This window comes from Rhineura floridana, chromosome 3 (assembly GCF_030035675.1).
Source record: "Rhineura floridana isolate rRhiFlo1 chromosome 3, rRhiFlo1.hap2, whole genome shotgun sequence".
Classification (NCBI taxonomy): Eukaryota; Metazoa; Chordata; class Lepidosauria; order Squamata; family Rhineuridae; genus Rhineura; species Rhineura floridana.
The window spans coordinates 16,339,853-16,357,769 of record NC_084482.1 but is presented as its reverse complement, the minus strand read 5'-3'; the positions used below and the strand labels follow the sequence as shown (position 1 = coordinate 16,357,769).

At 45.6% G+C, this 17,917-nt stretch overlaps 1 protein-coding gene across 7 annotated transcripts in view; it reads right to left on the bottom strand.

Moving 5' to 3' along the window:
• LRP1 (LDL receptor related protein 1) overlaps window positions 1-17,917 on the bottom strand; it is a 448,332-nt gene that overhangs the window by 21,916 nt on the left and 408,499 nt on the right. For all 7 annotated transcript variants that reach the window (XM_061614615.1, XM_061614609.1, XM_061614610.1 and 4 more), the window contains 14 exons: window positions 15,837-15,943; window positions 14,532-14,664; window positions 13,272-13,391; window positions 12,600-12,722; window positions 10,461-10,604; window positions 10,111-10,245; window positions 7,802-7,921; window positions 6,552-6,820; window positions 6,271-6,449; window positions 6,069-6,175; window positions 5,096-5,212; window positions 4,368-4,544; window positions 2,637-2,777; window positions 534-707 (listed from right to left, as the gene is read on the bottom strand). In XM_061614615.1, the coding sequence (XP_061470599.1) occupies window positions 534-707; window positions 2,637-2,777; window positions 4,368-4,544; window positions 5,096-5,212; window positions 6,069-6,175; window positions 6,271-6,449; window positions 6,552-6,820; window positions 7,802-7,921; window positions 10,111-10,245; window positions 10,461-10,604; window positions 12,600-12,722; window positions 13,272-13,391; window positions 14,532-14,664; window positions 15,837-15,943 (2,046 nt within the window). The remainder of the gene's footprint in view (window positions 1-533; window positions 708-2,636; window positions 2,778-4,367; window positions 4,545-5,095; window positions 5,213-6,068; window positions 6,176-6,270; window positions 6,450-6,551; window positions 6,821-7,801; window positions 7,922-10,110; window positions 10,246-10,460; window positions 10,605-12,599; window positions 12,723-13,271; window positions 13,392-14,531; window positions 14,665-15,836; window positions 15,944-17,917) is intronic.

Here is a 17,917-nt window from a genome sequence, read left to right as displayed (position 1 = left end):
CCGAACCCAAGCTTCACCTGTGCAGAGGAACAATTGGTAGCACATCCTGAGGCTCCTGAATGTACCATGGAAAGTTTGTTATTATTTTATTTATTGATTAAATTTATATCCCACCCTTCCTCCCAGAAGGAACCCTGGCGGCTTTACCTGCCCCACATCTGATATTAGGTGTGGTGTAGGTGAATGCGGCTGGAGAAAAATGGCCTCACGTGAGCCTAATTTGGCCGGCATGCCGGAGTCCCCCCCCCCCCCGCCCCATTTTACTGCCACAGGAAAAAGTGCTCAGCCCAATGTCAGTTCGAAGCACAGAGATCAGGGTTTTTTGGCCACAAACATTTGGGGGTCTGAGTTGAAAAGCCTTGAACAACTAACAGATTGCTGTAACATTGCAGAAGTCTATCCTTAGGATCATATGCTGAATATTATCTTCAGTTTCTGAAGCAACAGATCTCCCTGGTTGTCATGCCCTTTCCCTTGTCTCCACATCCTACCTAGGTCAGACTCGCTCCCACTACCATCACCACACCACTCACCAGATAGGGAAGCAGCACAGGTGCCCCCATTCTGGCAGTAGTCAGAGCACTGGTCATTCTGACACTTGTCCCCGATATAGCGTGGCTGGCACCGGCACTTGGGCTGCTTGCGGGCATTTAGGAAGCAGCTGCCACCATTGAGGCAAACCAGATCACAGGTGTCGATGGCTGGAACTACAAAACAAAAGAGCACACACAGGAGTAAGACCTTCATATAAATAAGGATGAAGGTCTATAGTCATTTACAGAGTGTCATCAGTGTGCATGGTACTTTACAGAGTACGAGAGAACAGGTCCCTGCCCCAAGGAGCTTACCATCTAAAATTCAACACAGGAAGCAACAGAGGAAGGATATGGAAATGGGAAGGAATGTGGAGTTGTTCGAGTTGCACATGCTTATGCTTTGTCACAGGCTTAGTTGCAGTAAGCAGGGCAGGAGAACTACTGGTTTGAGCCAAAGGCTTTATGGAAAAAGGTGGGTTCGGAACTCGTGGAAAATATGGGGGTTGCTCTGGAGTTCTGCATTATGCAATTCTACGGCACTGGATATGGGACCTAGGTCTGGATAAATTTGCCTACCCCCCCATCCCACCCCCACATTAGACAAGAGATTTGGAATGAGGTATTACTTGTTATACAGCTAGTAACTCCATGAAAAGTCAAACAAACAAACAAAAAACCAGGGTGTTTATATGATGGGAGTTTGTTTCAGCCTCAAACTGTATAGCCCCAGGGCACATATGCATTGTACACAGTATTCCTTGGCTACTGCACAAGCCCTTGAGTAATAACTCCTGCATATATGTCTAGGTGATGCAAGCCAACGTCTAGCTAGATATGAATCACTTCATGTAAGCACAAACCTGATGGAGTTCACTGCAACTTATCTCTCACATATTGTGTGTGTGTGGGAGATGACAACTGGTTTGGGGAAGGGACAGTAGCTCAGTGGCAGGGGACATGCTTTGCTTGCAGAAGGTCCCAGGGTCAGTTCCTGGCATCTCCTGCTTGAAGGATTAGATACTAGAATGAAAGATCTCTCTCTCTCTCAGACTCTGGAGAGCCACCACCAGGCAGAACAAACAATAATAGGCTAATATAACCTGGTGTAAGGCAGCTTTCTATGTTTCTATAGTAAACTCTGCAAAATAGGAGCCTTTGGGCCTTTTGAGCAGAACTGCAGAAGAGGCCCTGCTCTAAGGTATGTGGATGTGTGTGTGTCCACAAGCATCACAGAGCCTTTTCAGTAGTTGCCTCCATCCTTTGGGATGCACTGCCCAAGCAGTTCTTGAGTCTGAGCCTCCTTCCCCTAGGCAAGAACAAAGGTTTTTTTTAAGTGATTGGTGACTGTAGGATGTAATCCCTTTTTTAAAAAGTTTTGCTCATGTATCAAAAGATTTTTATTCCATTTTCATGGGAGTATTCTATAGGATTTTCAGAGTGTAAGCTGCATGGAGTGAGTTCCCAAGCAGGCAGCTTATTAACTTATCAATTATTCCCCAAAGTAGACAAAAGGATATGAGTGATAACAGCAGCAGGGAAGAGACTCACTGCTGCCTGGGGAATAGAGCCAGATTTCCATGCAACTATTAGCCTTTCTTTTGTTTCTTCTCCTGAAGAAGCTCAAACATCAGCTACCTAGACAAAACCCAACACAGTAAGTTCCAGGTATCAGTGTTGCTCCGTGGCTGTATAAAGAGTGATCTTCAGAGAAGCTGACTTAATACCAGGTCAGACTATTTGTCCATCTAAACCAGTACTGTCTACTCTGACTGGCAGCAGTTTTCTAGGGTTTCAAGGGGAAAGAACATTCACAACACCGAGTCTTTTTTAAAAAAATTGATATTCCATGTGCTTTACCACTGAGATACAAATCCAGAGGCAGCAAGATAACATGGCCAGGCTACATTGGATACACACTGGGGGTGACTCACAAGTTCACACTGGGAATTGGGGACAATCAACTCAAAAGAACAAATTGTGTATTTCACTTCTAGGGCCAAGGGTTAAAAACAACAGAAGTTGAACAAAGGGCAGAAGAGCGTATGTGAGGAAGGCAGAAAGGACTTCATTTTATGTATGTATCAGGTGAGGAACACATACCAACAGGTGAGATGGTAGGTGAGGGGGCGAGGACACATGTGCCGTTGTCCAGTCTCCTGCCATTGGGGCAGGTGCACACAGGGCCACTGGGGCTCAGGAGGCAAAGCCATTCACATTTCTTTCTGTCACAGGGGTTGGTCACTAGAGAGGAAACATCAAAAAGTAAAGAGTTCAGCAGAGGCCTTGGGGAAATCTGTCCCTTTCTTGCTATATGACAGACCCTCTGGCTCCCAAACAGGGTCTGAAAGAGAACTTTGGAAGGCAATCTTTCAGGCTTGCACTCTCCAGCCTCTGGACTACCTTCTTCCCACCTGGATTATACTATCAAGCCTACCCTTCTCTGACTCAGGGTCCATTCTGATAATATTTCCTCCATTAGCTTGCCATCAGGTCCCCTTATTATCAAACTACAGACACCTACAACCAGCAGCCTAACAAATATTGTGCCTTAATTATTCTTTATTAAATATATATCCCGCCCTTCCTCCCAAAAGGAGCCCAGGAACAAATTAATGTATCAACTTGGACTGAAGAGAATCTGTTCAGGCAAAATTGTGTTACTGAGCACAGAATTATAACTAGAAATTAATGCAGATGGCAGAAAACCAATGATTTATCTTGCCCACATTCCAGACATTCACCTGGATATCTGAACAGCATTCCTGACAGGTTTCTTTCCAAACATTTCTAGAAAGCCCACAAGGAAGGAGATTCCACTACCAGCCTAGGCAGCTTGTTCCACTGTAGTGTAGAATTGGTCTTAAGCTTAGGATATGACTTCCCCAATTCTTTCCCTGATTTTAACCTAGCATTGCTTTCGTGCCCTATCTTCCTTCAGCTAACACAAAAACATCTGAACACATTAAAAAATATCTGAAAACTGGCTTTGACCCAACCAGTCATCACTCCAAACCATGGTATGCACTAACCATAGTTCAGCATGCAAAGCATTGTTTAAGCCTCCAAATATATTGGCAAACGATGGTTAATCTTCCAGCCCTTCTGTTTGTATGGTACAGCTGCCTTCTGAGGCAGAACTATGACTAATTAGATTTGTCAGTTCAGACACTGGCTGTGTTCACACATCACAATAAACCAGGATTCCTGGCTTATGCTGGTCTACTGTGAATGAGCGGCTTGGTGTATGCAGCCCATTTGCTGCCACTTTGCCTCACCTTTCATGCAAGTGGATAAAAGTAACAAGAAGCACTAGCTTACTACAAAGTGTTCCTCCTAAATAAGCTAATTTCCAAGCCTGGTTTATGATCTTGGCTTCTTTGGGAACGATCTGCGAATGCCAGGTTTGCATGCCACTATAACCTAGCCCTTCCTGGACAGCTTTGCCTGCCTTTGTGAAGGGAGGGAGGGAGGGAGGGAGGAGTGAACTGCTTGTGACATCAAAACCCAATCACAAACCATGGTCTGACAATTTAGACTTCATACCAAACCATAGATTACCATGGTTGGTCTTCTCTTTGTCTTCTTTTCTCTGGCCTTCCTTGTCGTACGAAATGCCTTCACCGTCTTCTCTGACTCCTCTCCTGTCTGTCTGCATGCATCCTAAATTAGACCCAGACCTCCAACCAGCATCATACTAGTGCTTACTTGTTCACATCCAGAGAGTTCCTCACCCATCTTTATTTCTTCCCCGTGTTTGACATGTATGAGATCAACATGAGTCCCTACCCTCTTTAGCTAGGAAGGCCTGATGCCCCAAGATGCAGTACTAACCATCTGGCTGTTTGTACTGGTGGTAAAGTACCACATCAGTGGCATGGTTGAGCCCAGCTGTCAGGTTGGTGACAGATCCATGGCCGAACTTGTGGATCTTGAAGATGCGGTTGTTGATGTAGGTGACGCCATAGATGTAGTCTTCAAAAATGTCAATGCTGAAAGGGTGGCTGAGCCCTGGGGTAAAACAAAGTGAAAGAGGTCTTAGAAACTTCTGCTGAACACATTGCTTGGAATACTGAAAGGATCTTGAGTTCTGCCAGGTGTGCTGTGTATCTGTTTCTGGGGGAAGGGAGTGAAGAGAGACGCTAGAAAAGAACAATGGCCCCATTTTCGGGCACTGTGGGAACATAGAGATCCAGAGTCCTGTGGGAATGGCAGACATAAATACTCCATGTTCTCTGAAAGAAGAGCCCATATAATGGGTGGTGACTTCTTAGGTTACATCCAGATAGCATCATTCTCCCACCTCCAGCTGTAGTACTATTATTGGACAAAGATACCTCTCTAGGAGGAAGTGCCAACCACTGAAGGGGGTCTAGCACTACAGCTGCTGATTTGGGATAGGCTCCCCATGAAGATTCAGCCTGTGTCTTTGGACTGTGATCACTACCCTTGGCCTTATTTAGTTATTTTGTCAATAACAAAAAGGGCACTGGAAACGTCGAGAAAGAGGTGGAGGAAGAACTACCACTAGATCCTTTCAAAGCTTTTTTTTTTCCTTTTACCTTTCTTTCTGTCAATGGCCACCACGGGGTCAGTGCCATTGAGCCGGATGCTGCCAATCACAGAGAGCTTTGCATCAGCCCAATACAGGCGCTCGTTATGGTAATCAACAGCCAGACCTGCAGGCAAGCCACAGCAATCAATGTGTAGGTTTCAACAGTTAACTGCGCAAACAACTCTAAAAAAAACCTTATCAAGCACATTCCCACCTTCCCCATCGTGGGTTAGAAATCTGGGTTCTTAAAGCAGATACTGTATGTATGTGTCCAAAGTATGAAGTGGGCTTCCCCCAAAACATGAAACCTGTTGCTTGGGAAGGTGTGCAAGATCCTCAGAGGGCAGTTTTTGCACGTGGCTGTCTTGAACAGGGCAAGTGGAGGAGGCAAACTTTTAGACTTTCCACCCCTCCTAATCTCTCTGGTTGTGTGTCAGCCAAAGGCAAAAAAGCCCTTCTCCTAGCAGAACGCCCAGAGATCAAATGTAGGGGCTTGAGTATCCTCTGCACAGTTCCATGCCCCACTTTCCTCACAGTTCTTCTCTCCCCTCATCTCCAAATCTTGTACACTTTCCCCCTTCTTCCATAACCCTGACCCTTGCCATAAAATTCCAAAATCTTTGAAGAAAACCTGCATCTTGAATGAATGACAACCACCGGCGGGACCATAGCTCAATGGTGGAGCACACAAGGTCCCAGGTTCAATTCCTGGCGTCTCCAGCTAAGAGGAGCTCAGGAAGCAGGACTGGGAGACATTCCTGTACCTGAAACCTGGGAGAACTGCCAATAGCAAAAGACAATACTGGTAGACAGGACAAGGGCCACAAAGAAACTTCCTATGTTCCTACGTATAGGAAATATGCACAGTGCACTTCTGTTGCAGAATCTGTGGAGTGAAGATGTAGCCCCAAGTGTGGCTTCCTGTGTCAACTCTGGCTCAGCATGAGCAAAGGTTGAAACCACTCCCAGACTGGACTCACCTGTTGGCCACTGGATATTGTCCTGTACAAGCGTCTCCCTCAGTGTCCCATCCATTGCTGCTGTCTCGATTTTAGGATGGTTCCCCCAATCTGACCAATACATGGTACTGTAAAGATACAGATGTTCTGTGAGGTCACCCTGGAGGATCGAAGGGCACAGAAAGTTGCAAAGGTAAACCAGGGTAGGGCCTGTCTGTCTTACCCTCGGAGCGGGTCCACTACAATGGCATGCGGCTCATCAATCATGCCCGAGATCAGTGTCTTGCGGTTCTCACCCTTCATCTGTGCCACTTCGATGACGTCACGCCCCGAGTCCGTCCAGTAAATGTTCCCAGCCACCCAGTCAATGGCAATGCCCCGTGGCATCTTCAGCCCCGAGATCTGTGAAGGGACAGCAGGAGCAAGATGCAGTTCAACAGTTTGGCTAGCCACAGCTCCAGCCCTCTCAGCTGTATTTTCTCATGCACTCTTCCTGCCACTTACATTTAGGTGGGTGACACCACCATCAATCTGGCGTCGGTTGCGATTGGAGGCACTAGAGCCAGCAGAGGATGGCAGCTCACGGTAGGAGATGCGCCCTGTGTGCCAGTTGGTCCAGTAGATCTTGTTGCCCTTGACGTACACATCCATGGCAGCAATGCGGACATTCTCATCCCCTTGGAAGGCAGGTTCATAGGCCGAGTTGGGGTTGAAGGGGTACATGCTGCGGATCTTGTTGTCATCAGCAATGTAAAGTATCTGGTATTCGGACCCTGAAAAGGAAGAGGAAGAACCTTTGAACTGATCATTATGAGCCCAACATCTAAATGAGAGCTGTCTTCATCACACTTAAGCAAACAAGATGGTGGAGGGAGGGTGATGTAAGGAGGACAATCTTGTCAGAGAAGAAAGTGTGCAGTTAGAAATAAAGCACCGATGTACTCTGTGTCCTCATGCAGAGTTTTCACTTGGGAAGCAGCCACACACACTAAACACCAGATTGCAGTCCAGACCCTGCACTCTCATGGGGGTTCTTCCTGCCAGCTAGGGAGATGGAAGTACCCCATAGTCAACACTGGGGAAGCCCCACTTACTTGCATGTGTGTGTTTCTTTGGATGTGGCCTACAACTGAGGCCCTGGTACAAAAGCATACATGCATATTGCAGCATGTATCACACACGTAAAGGAAAAAAAAGGGGAGGGAATGGATAATTCTTTGGGTCCTAGGCCCAAAGAACATTGGCAGGGGTGAGGGAACTTATGTACACATAACAATCCTATCTGCTTACATTTTAAAGAATGAGAATCCTATCTATTGAAATAAGAGGACTGGGGGAGAAGGGACAGCCACTGGGCAAGATCCTGCCAAAATGAAGCACTCCCAATTCCCAGAATGTTCTGAGCTCCCTCCCACTGAAGTCAACTGGTGGAGCTTCTTCAATGGTGGCCACAGGGGTTGTAAAAATAAATGGCATCCTGGTTTTTTTTATTTGATCATGACAGAAGTAGAGACGAAGCTGAGATAGGGTGGTGGTGGCAGGTAAAATCTTTGGCTGGCTAAGGGAATCTACACGAAGAAGAGATTTTGGCCAGGGACATCTGCCCATGACAGTCATGCCTTAAGTTATATGTCACGCTAAGCAACACCTTATCGCACATGTCTGCTAAATATCATAAGCATGTGTACACATAGACATCACACAAGTGTCACCACCTCTAGGATAAAGTCCCCCTTAGCCAAGTGCACTGGTACCTTCTGCCTTGCACATTTGGTGGGTCTTCATGAAGTTCTTGGCACAAGTGCACATGTATGAGCCTTTTGTGTTGTTGCAGAGCTGAGAGCAAGCCCCAAAGTTCAGACACTCATTGACATCTGTGCAGAGGAGGGGAGACACAGATACAAAGTGACTGGATGCAAATGCCGTAAACTGAATTACAGAGTATAACATTATGGTAGAACTATGTTTTCCTACAATACAGTATTCCCCCCACCCCATTGTCTCTGGTCAAATTGAAGTAATTTCCAAAGCAATTCAAGCAGTGTACAGGAAGAGCCAAACTAGTTCCCAGCAGTTCCCTGAAGTACAAGACCGGCACTTCTGTAATAGAATTGACTATGGCTGTTACAGTCACCTACTACAGCATTTTGACCTATTGGATAGTACCTGTAACATCATTGGTAGAGAGCAGTATGTTCTTCCCCTCTCCCACCCTCTGCAAACCCAATTATTTTCATCCCTTTTTAAAAAAAAGTACAATAAATATGTGTGCCTATCCAGTACTATTAGTTTTTTAGAACAAAAGAGGGGTGGGATTTCATTGATAAGGAATAATACTCCCCCCCCCGCAAATGCTTGGAATACTTTTCAAAGTTTTTCCTAAACTTTTTAAAATAAGCTCTAGAAAAACTAGTATGTAAAAACTGGAGTGACTATGGCTGGGAAAATAAAAATGGCAGGTGAGATTCAATATTATAAATACTAAAGTGTCACTCAAAAGTGCATTGAGACATACAATAAATTGTCCTGGTCCCAATTATATAATGATGGGTTATGAATAGGACTGTTAAGTACTAAAGAAAGAGATTTTTGAACAGGATCAAAGCTCACTGAGACAATCAACTCAGGGCCAATTTGGGAATAATGTTTTCCTCAAGGGAAGTGCAATTCCTTTGAAGGAATGCATGTAAAAGAAAAAGAAAAAGTTGGAACAGAAAAATCCATTTAGATTTTCATAAGAAGGTCCATGAATAGGATGCTAAATCTGACTGCTGCTCATAGCCCCTAACCAGGCCAGTAGCCAGCCTAAAAGTTTTGGGGCAGATGGGACCAAAAAAGTAGGGGGCAGATTTTTCCCCCCAGTAAGAAATTTATTTATTTTTTTGAAAAAAATATGGGAGGATTTTTAGGGGGGCTGACCCTAACCCTAGCAATACACCCTTCCCTCACGTGACTCTTCCCCTTTCCTCATTTTGCTTGTCTTGTTATGGTTAAGTTGTGAGCCTGCAAGCAGGACCCATCTTTTAAAGTCCTTTTTGTACAGGCATTACAAAGAGATGCTATGGTTGTAGGTAATATTCTCTCATTATTAATTATTATTAAGAAGCTGGGAGAGTGCTCTGAATCCCAAAATCATTAGGACTTACGATGCCATTCTTATATATGTTTGCTCCCTGCCCCCCAATCTCCCTGCCAATAAGGTGTTAATTTACTGCTTTATAGTGGATTGCAAGAATTGACTTGTCCACAATCACTGTCATTAAACAGGACCTGGGATGAATAATGTAAAGTTTAAAGGGAGGCTCAAATGACAGTCACTGCATCCCAGGTCATCAGCCCACTTGATGACATTCATCAGGAGAGCTCTGCCGGGCAGCCTTACTCAGGGCCTTCTACTGGCTATATGTAGGGTCCCCTCCCCTAATTATGGATTCTTCTTCCCTTTTATTCACTGCAGAGGCGGCTCCCTCCCCAACTTCATCTGGTTCAACATAACTAGGTCCTTCAGTCTTCCCAGAACAGACACCAATTGAAAGAGCCAAATTTTTATTTTATTTATTATTTGATTTGCATCCTGCCCTTCCTCCCAGCAGGAGCCAAAACTGCAACTGCTTAATTGCAACAACCATCTACATGCAAACCTGCAGAATATTAACAGCTAGTGGTAGACGTTAAAACTCCTGAAGGTGAGAACCAGCAGGATAAAACACATCCAGTGGTTTCAGGGTTTGAGGGAGGAGGGGCCCTCAGAGGCCTCCTCCTCACTCTTGCTGCTACCCTTTTGCTCTGGGCCCAACCCACGCCATCTCAGAATCAACTTCAAAGGGACTCACAAGTTTTCAAGGTGACTTTGTTGGGTGTTCAAGTGACTGGCTACCATCTAATTTCACTAGCAGCAGTTTTTGCACATCCCTACATATGCCTGACAAGACTTCAGGGAAGGTGATTTTGCCTCATATCCAATGCATCTCTCTATAAACTTTACAGCAAGTTTTCAAGTTGACTCTGTTCAAGTGACTGGCTAACATCTGGCCTTGACAGGATCTATTACTTGGCCCAGTACCTTGGCAGGAATTCTTGTCTGCCACTTTCTGGAAGCCATTGCGACAGGTGCAGTACACAGATGAAGTGGCCTGGATGCATTTGGCCTCATCGCCGCACATAGTCACATTGGTGTGACATCCATATGCCTTGGTATCTGCAGGCAGAAAACAGAAACAGACAAATCCTGCATCAGGCAGCACCGATGGGAGAGACAAGCGAGCAGCTGGAAGCGAAGTGGGAAGCACATTTGTGACCTGTCAAACTACACACAGCTTCGTGGTGTTCATCATACCTGGGTTTCTAATGCTGCTCCTTCTCACTACACCCCTCTCCCACCTGCCCAGTGGCGCTACGTATTCATTTCCTCACCTCGTAAGCAACTGTCCTCATCAGACCCGTCTCCACAGTCATCAAAGAAGTTGCAGCGAAGCTCAGCATTGATGCATTTCCCATTCTTGCAGAGGAATTCATTCTTCTCATGGTTGCAGCTCCTGGGCCTGGTAGTTGGCAAGTCTATGAGATTGCAGAGATGACAGTGAGAAATGCAGGGAGTGTGCTGTGAAGTCAAAATTAGTCTCTGCCTATCCCTTGACTTCTCCCTCCCCTCTCCCCACCAAAAGAATAAGATACTGAATCTGGGAAGTTAAGAGTGTCTCCATAGTAGAGATGTGACTGGAACATTCAGTCAGAGAGATCCATAGATGGCCTTGCCTGTTGCATCTCTGCATGGCAAACTCAGAACAATGACATGCAGATACACCCCCCCAAAGCATGGGTAATTCTTATTCTTGCATACTCTGAAAAGCAAACTACTAGGAATCTAGAACTGAATGTTGCTTTCAATTTGAATTCATAGAAATATGAGTCTCACCTACCAGATGCCTGGGAAACGATGCTTTAGTACAGGGATGGGGAACCTTTTGCCCTCCAGATGTTGTTGGACTGCAACTCCCATCATCCATGTTCCTTTGGCCATTGCCTGGGACTGAAGGGAACTGGAGTCCAACAATGTCTGGAGGGCACAGGTTCCCCACCCCTGCTTTAGCTACCAAGGTTTAACTAATGGGGAATTTTATGTATCCGCACATATATAATCATAGATATTAACAAGGCACATTTCTTTTATAATCATAAGGAGTTAAGTATTGAACTTCAGGCCTATTGGGGCCCTGAGATTCATACGTATAGGGAACCCTAAATCTTAGCATTTAATTCATAGAGACCTTCTGTTTCTTCGCCAAGACCAGATGCAGAAAATTAATTACTTTATTGTTTGGAATCAAGGAATATATAAATTATGAGAAAAAGCTGTGATTGCCAATGTTTGATTCTTGAATGCCATCTAAAGGAGAAAAGTTTTATAGCATAATCAAATGTTTTAATGAAGAGAAATAGAAAGATTTTAATAATGATTTTAAACAATCCAGTGTATTAAATTTACAACTTTATAATTATGTTTTCAAAAAGAAAAGGGGACATCTGGGGTGGCCTGCTTGCCTGCCTCTATATCTCAGAGGCTAAAAAAATGCTAGTTAGCCAGAGTTAACCAGTCTTTTCCTTTAGTCTGTGTGGCTTCAAAATGAGCTCAAGTGTTTTAAATATAATCCCCTCTCTTGAGCTATGTATTTTACAAGTAAGGAAATGGGATTTCTGAGAAAGTATAAAGACATAAGAACCCCTATAGCAGGGGTGGCCACTCCATGGCTCTCCAGATGCTGCTGGACTACAGCTCCCATCAACCACTGGAGTTAGCTAATACTTTCTGATTGGTTTGGAACAATTGTAGAGAGGAGGAACTGTGATGTTGGGTGGGCAGGAACTCATAAGATTGGTGAAATCATTGTCACATGCTGTAACTGTACTCTATAAAAGAGCTTGCACACAGTGCCTCAGGGCAGTCTCTCCTGGATGTTTCTGGAGGTTGACCCTGCATGTGCATATGTATATGCTTGTAAAGAATAAAGGCCTACCTTTTTGCTTCAAGCCTGTGTCTTCAAATTTATTTAAGGACCTCCAGCAAAAGATCCCAATGGAGAAAAAATTCTCCTACATTTTTGGTGGCAGGGATGGGATTGCTGGGTACCAGGCAGAGGGCAGAGACTGGACTGGAGCAAGGGAGAAAGGACCAAGGAAGGCTAGGGTCTGAAGGCACATAAGGCCAGCTCCCTGCTGAAGTTAAGCAGGGTCAGGCTTGGTCAGTGCCTGGATGGGAGATCGCCTGGGAACCATATGTAAGCTGCCTTGGGTTTCTGTCATGAATAAAAAGGTGGGGTATAAATGTAATAAATAAATAATAAATAAATAAACAAACAAGCCTTTCCCGTATGAATGAAAACACACCCTGGCCAAATAAAGTTAAAACATACCCTATATGAACACATACCTGAATGAGCCCTTTTTCTGTGTGAAAGTATATGTGTGGCAGTGTGAAAGTTCTTTGAGTGTCTGTGTGAAAGTTTTCTGTGTGAATGTTATAAGGGTGGTGGGGGTGGGTGGGGAGGCACTTACCACAGAACTGCTCATCAGTGCCATCACCACAGTTATCGATACCGTCACACTGGCGGCCAATCCAGAGACACACACGGTCATTTTTGCAGCGGAACGGTCTGTTGGGGGGACACTGGAACTTCACTGCACCAATAAACAGAAACAAATGGTGAGAGTGAACATGGAAGCCAGAGGGACTCAGAAAAGCACAAGGCTACTGTGACTCAAGGCAGGAACGGGAGGCCAACAACGCAGGCCTTGTCTCTCTGTCCCTCCTCTCCTCCAAAACAATCATTCCTCCATTCCTGGCTTCCCACGAGGGCTGACATTTCAGCTTTGGAGAAAATGAACAGGGGCAAGACTTGTAAAACTCAGGATGCCTGCTGGTTTTCTGAAGGCCCACGTACTCAGTGAACTTAGAACATTTTTCTTGTGCTCATGATTGTGCATCATCAATAAATATGGATCCAGTACACAACAGAATATGAAAAGCCAGAACAGTAATCCACCTAGTCTGCTGTGACTAGCAATGTCTTTGCCAAGTTCTCAGGCTGAGGCCTTTCCTAGCCTTCCAACCTGAGTGGACCCTTCCCTATGACGCAGATGCTGAACTTTCTCAGTTCTAGAGAGCAGCATGTACATGTACAGAAATGAACTTTTGAGGTATGTGTCCAAGAAGGCAGGAACACTCACAGCATTCCTCATGGTTTTCGTCAGAGTTGTCACCACAGTCGTCCTCCCCATCGCATTTCCAGGCCAGTGGCTTGCACAGGGTGTTGTTGCACTGGAACTCATCCAGGGGGCAGGTCCGCACTGCAAAGGAAGGTGCATCAGCTACTTAACCCCCTCTGAACACTGTTGCTGGAGGGGGAGGGGAGGGACTGCAAAGGTATGATACTGAGAACCACACTCAAGCTACAACTAAATACCACAGGTCTTAAAAACATAGGTTATGAAGAGCTCCACAGCAAGTGCCTTGCGTGTACCACCTGATCGGGGCTGGTAGCCTCCGGCATCCTTGGGCACCTGACAGGAGACTAGGAATGGGGGAGGATATCCACTAAATCAGACTTAGTACCAGATTCCAACTGAATTCGTCAGTCTGCTATCTTTTCGGAATGGCACTGATTTTGCGGTGGGCTGCGGCTGTAATCGGCAAGGAGTTTTTGCGGTGGGCCGCGTTTGTAATCCGTGCTGATTTTTTTAAAAGTTCCCCCCAATTTTACATAATTATCTTTGTAATTATATCTAAGTTTATGCATTCATAACAGTGTGTAGGTGTGATAAATATTTATTTATTTCTTATTTGATTTATATCCCGCCCTTCCTCCCAGCAGGAGGAAAAAATAAACCACCATGATCATTTACATTAAAAACTATGCAATTTTTTTCGCAACCAAAAAACCAAAAACCAGCAGATTGAATTGGCAAGCATCAAAGCAAGCAGGAACAAAAAAGGGGAGATTGGAATGGAATGATGGACTATCAGAATACAAGCAGATCGGAACTAGGCAAAGAACCCCATTCCTACAGGGGACCCCTTAAAGTTTTTTGTTTTGGCCCAGCATTCCAAGCAGCTGGATCTAGCCACCCTTTTAATTTCCCAAAATGTCCTTCATCTAGTGTCACTCTGGGGCACTGTGGAAAATTATAAGGGTGGCTAAATCAAGTCACCCAGCACTGATTGGAGCTCTGCCATCACAGCCAGGGCCCAACAACACCCACCAGAGATGCTGCTGCTGCCCAGCACCCTCTCATACCCTGCATCTGCTTGCCAAGGGCAGCTTACACACTGGAGGGAAATGAGAGCACCCTTGTAACTTGCTATCTGCAGGTATACAGACATCCTTCCTCCAGTTCCGCTGCTGCTGCTGCTGCCTCAGCACTGATGCATCGCTGACATGAAGAAGCTGAAACCCAGTATCATAATCTCTTTCCCATGAGGGATTTTACCCCCAGTGCCGCAGTCCTCTTCATCGCTGCTATCCCCGCAGTCAGCATCAGCGTCGCAGCGCCATCGCAGTGGGATGCAGTGACCACTCTTGCAGTGGAATTGGTCTTGATCACAGCGAGGTTTGCATTCTTTCTGTGGGAAGGAAGGAAAGGGAACATGGAACAGACAGGTTTTATATAGGTAAGTGTATATAGGACTGCAGCGTCCCTGTACTATCCCCATGCTTTTTCAAGAGTTCTTATAAACTCAGCTTTTGCTACTGTAGCACCATATATCTCCGCAAGAATCTTGACGTACAAGGAGGCTTAGAAATGGCATGCACATGGCCTCTGCCCCGATTATTGCCTCAAACCCCTGAGTTATGGGGGGGCTGATTGCTTCTGCACACTGTCATTGCTTAGTATGGAAATTTAGGGAGCTCAAAGCACAGGCTTTGTGATATTATTTAGAAAAAACTGAAAAAGAAGTTTTACTCTCTCTGTATTCAGAAACAGCATTTGGGAAAGTTGTTCCAGTAATCAAAACAACCCAGCTTGTCACACACTCCTGCTTGCCAGGCCGGCTTGTGTATGGCAGGGACAGTCAGCTAATTGGCCTATGAATGTTCTCACTCTACTCATGTAAACAAAGCACTTGATAGTCAAAACAAGCCATTAAGCTGCATTCTCAAGCAGAAGCTGTACCACATGCATGGTCAGGAGAGATCACCTGAGGAGGAGAACCAGCTATCTAGGTGATGGAAAGATAATGATCTCCTAAGTATGAGGTGCCCCCTCCCAGGGGGTCTTTGAGGGATCAATACAGGACCCCTAGATCGGGAAGATTAAGCCTCCAGGGGGCTAACACAGCCTCGAAGTATCATCAAGAAGCAATTATCAAGATGACTGAAGGCGCAACCCCTCCCAGGCAAGCATCCTCAGTGTGGTGTTGGGAGGTTTCTAGCCAGTTAAGAGTGTAAGATTGGGGGGGGGGGAGGCAGAGCCCTGCTAGCTATTTAGTTTCATTTTAGCTGCTTGTAAATGCTGCTCTAATAAACCTTTAACCTTTTCACCACCAGCAGTGTTCATTATCCCTTTGAAATCTCAAACTCATATGTCTTGTGCTTGGCAAGGGCTAGCTAGGCCTTTGGTGTTACGAAGCACTCACTTACAGTGGCCAATCAGATTAATAAGCAGCAGCATTCAAATAAGTTTTCCTACACCTTTCATAGAGTTAACCTGCGAAGTTCTCTCCCCCAAGAAACCACAGAAGGCAAGGCCTTGTGCCGTCCAATCCGTCTCTCTTTGCGCCTTACTGCTCCTTACCTCATCAGAGCCATCAGCACAGTCATGGTCCCCATCACACTTCCAGCGGCCAGCAATGCAACGTCCGTTGGCACAAGAGAACTCGCTTTCAGAGCAAGGTCTGGGCTCTGCAGGCAGAAAGAGCGTGCAAATAGGTGAGCTGGAAGATCCCAACGACCACAGGAGAGGGGGTGGCGTGTGTCTTCAGGGATCAAACACTGCTGCTTATTATTCCCAGTGCTTCACTGGGGAGGCATAAGCAATCTTATTACTCTTAACAAAGCAGACTCTTTTGACTTCAACACAACAAAGAACACAGGAAAGGCCACAGAGGATCGGGGGAGAGGTAGTACAATAGTGGTTTCTGGCTATATCAAACCATATTCTCTGTATCAGCAGCTTCTGGCAGAGAGTAGTAGCTGCCCCATCCATCCTGTCTCAACTGCAAGTCCCAGCAGTGGAAGATATGACACCATGCTGCTTAATAGCTAAAGAAGCATCTTCACCACCACCACATAGCAGCCTTGCAGTCATAGGCAGCAAAGAGAGGAGCAGGAGAGTGACAGCTTATTTATGCCCTCTAGATCCCAGCTTTTTAGCTCTGTCATTTCTTCTCTTTTCCCTGTAATATCCAGACACATGGTGCTGCAAGTTTCATGGTCCTTTTCCTTGTTGCACTTAACTGGATGTCATTCGGGAGCAGGGAAACTTGCCACACGAAGGTGACGTGTACTTAATTTCACCTACAGATGCTACAGATGGGAGAAGGAGACACACCGTTGCCAATTTACTCTGCAATCTTGCTTGTGGTCTGATGGAAGCCTCTGGGAGTATTTTTTGATTAATGTTATTACAACTGTTACAAATGTAGGAATTTTGTCTTATACCAAGTCAGACTATTGGTCCATATTGGTCAGTACTGTGAATGTTGATTGGCAGTGGCTCTCTAGGGTTTCAAACGGGAGTCTTTTCCTAGACCAACCTGGAGACCCTGGGGACTGAACCTGGGACCTTTTGCATACAAGCCATGTGCTCTACCAGTTAGCTATGGCCTTCCCCCAATTCTGTTGTCCTTTGCTCAGCAACGGCCAGCACGGTAAGTGCTGGGCCACCACCCTCTTGATACCAACATAGTTGCAGCTGCAAACTTGAATGGTGTGTTGATTGGGCAGGGTGGCACTAAGAGTGACACTGTGCAGGCACACCAGTGGGAGTGCCAGATTGCTTCTGCTGGTGCACCAGTATGGCCGTACCCTCACCGTCACCCTATCCTTGCACTGCACCTGTGTGCTCTGCAGCAGTGTCCTGCCTGCTCTTGCCTTTGCTTTTTCGCAGACTAAGTTTACGACACTTGAGATGCTGCCTTAAAGGGATGCCATAGGAGCCCCATCCATTGGGAATGGAAGGCTTGCTAAGGAGAAAGTGGATGTATGCTTGGAACTTCACCACACTCTTCTAACTTTATCCTGCTGGAGAGGATTCATGTACTATTTCGCAAACCACTTTCTCCATCAAAGACAGATATAGGAGAGACAGCAGAGTAATGGGAGAAACATTATCCAGCCTGGTTTGTCCTACAGAAGAAAGGACTGTGAAGAAGGGCAGATCACTGGGAGGCAAGCAAGCAGCACATACAGAAACCCTCTCCATCCAATTCCTTTGGGGGTGGCGGGGGAAATACTTGGGAATGCAGATGAAATCTTAATACCTTTGTCCCCCAACCTGCTCCCTGGCTGCCATTTCTTCTAACTAACACAGTCAAGGATTTAAAGGGGAAGAAAAAATATTTTTGCTGGAAACCTACCTCTGCAAGCCCCGATACGACAGTGTGAAAATGGAGAAAAACGTAAGATGAGGTGAAATGGCACAAACTCAAATTACACAACATGGTAAAAAACAAACCGAAAGAAAGTCACGTCTAGAGTCTAAAGGAGTGGGCAAGGGTAGGGGGAGGTGGGAAGTGATGAGTGGCATCCATTGTAAACCTTTTTTTTAAAAAAATGCTTGGTGGAGGCCTGGGCTGATTTGCAACTTCCTTGGCTTCTAACAAGATGTTAGGAAGGAACCATATGACCACCCTGGGATGACTGCAATTATCATAT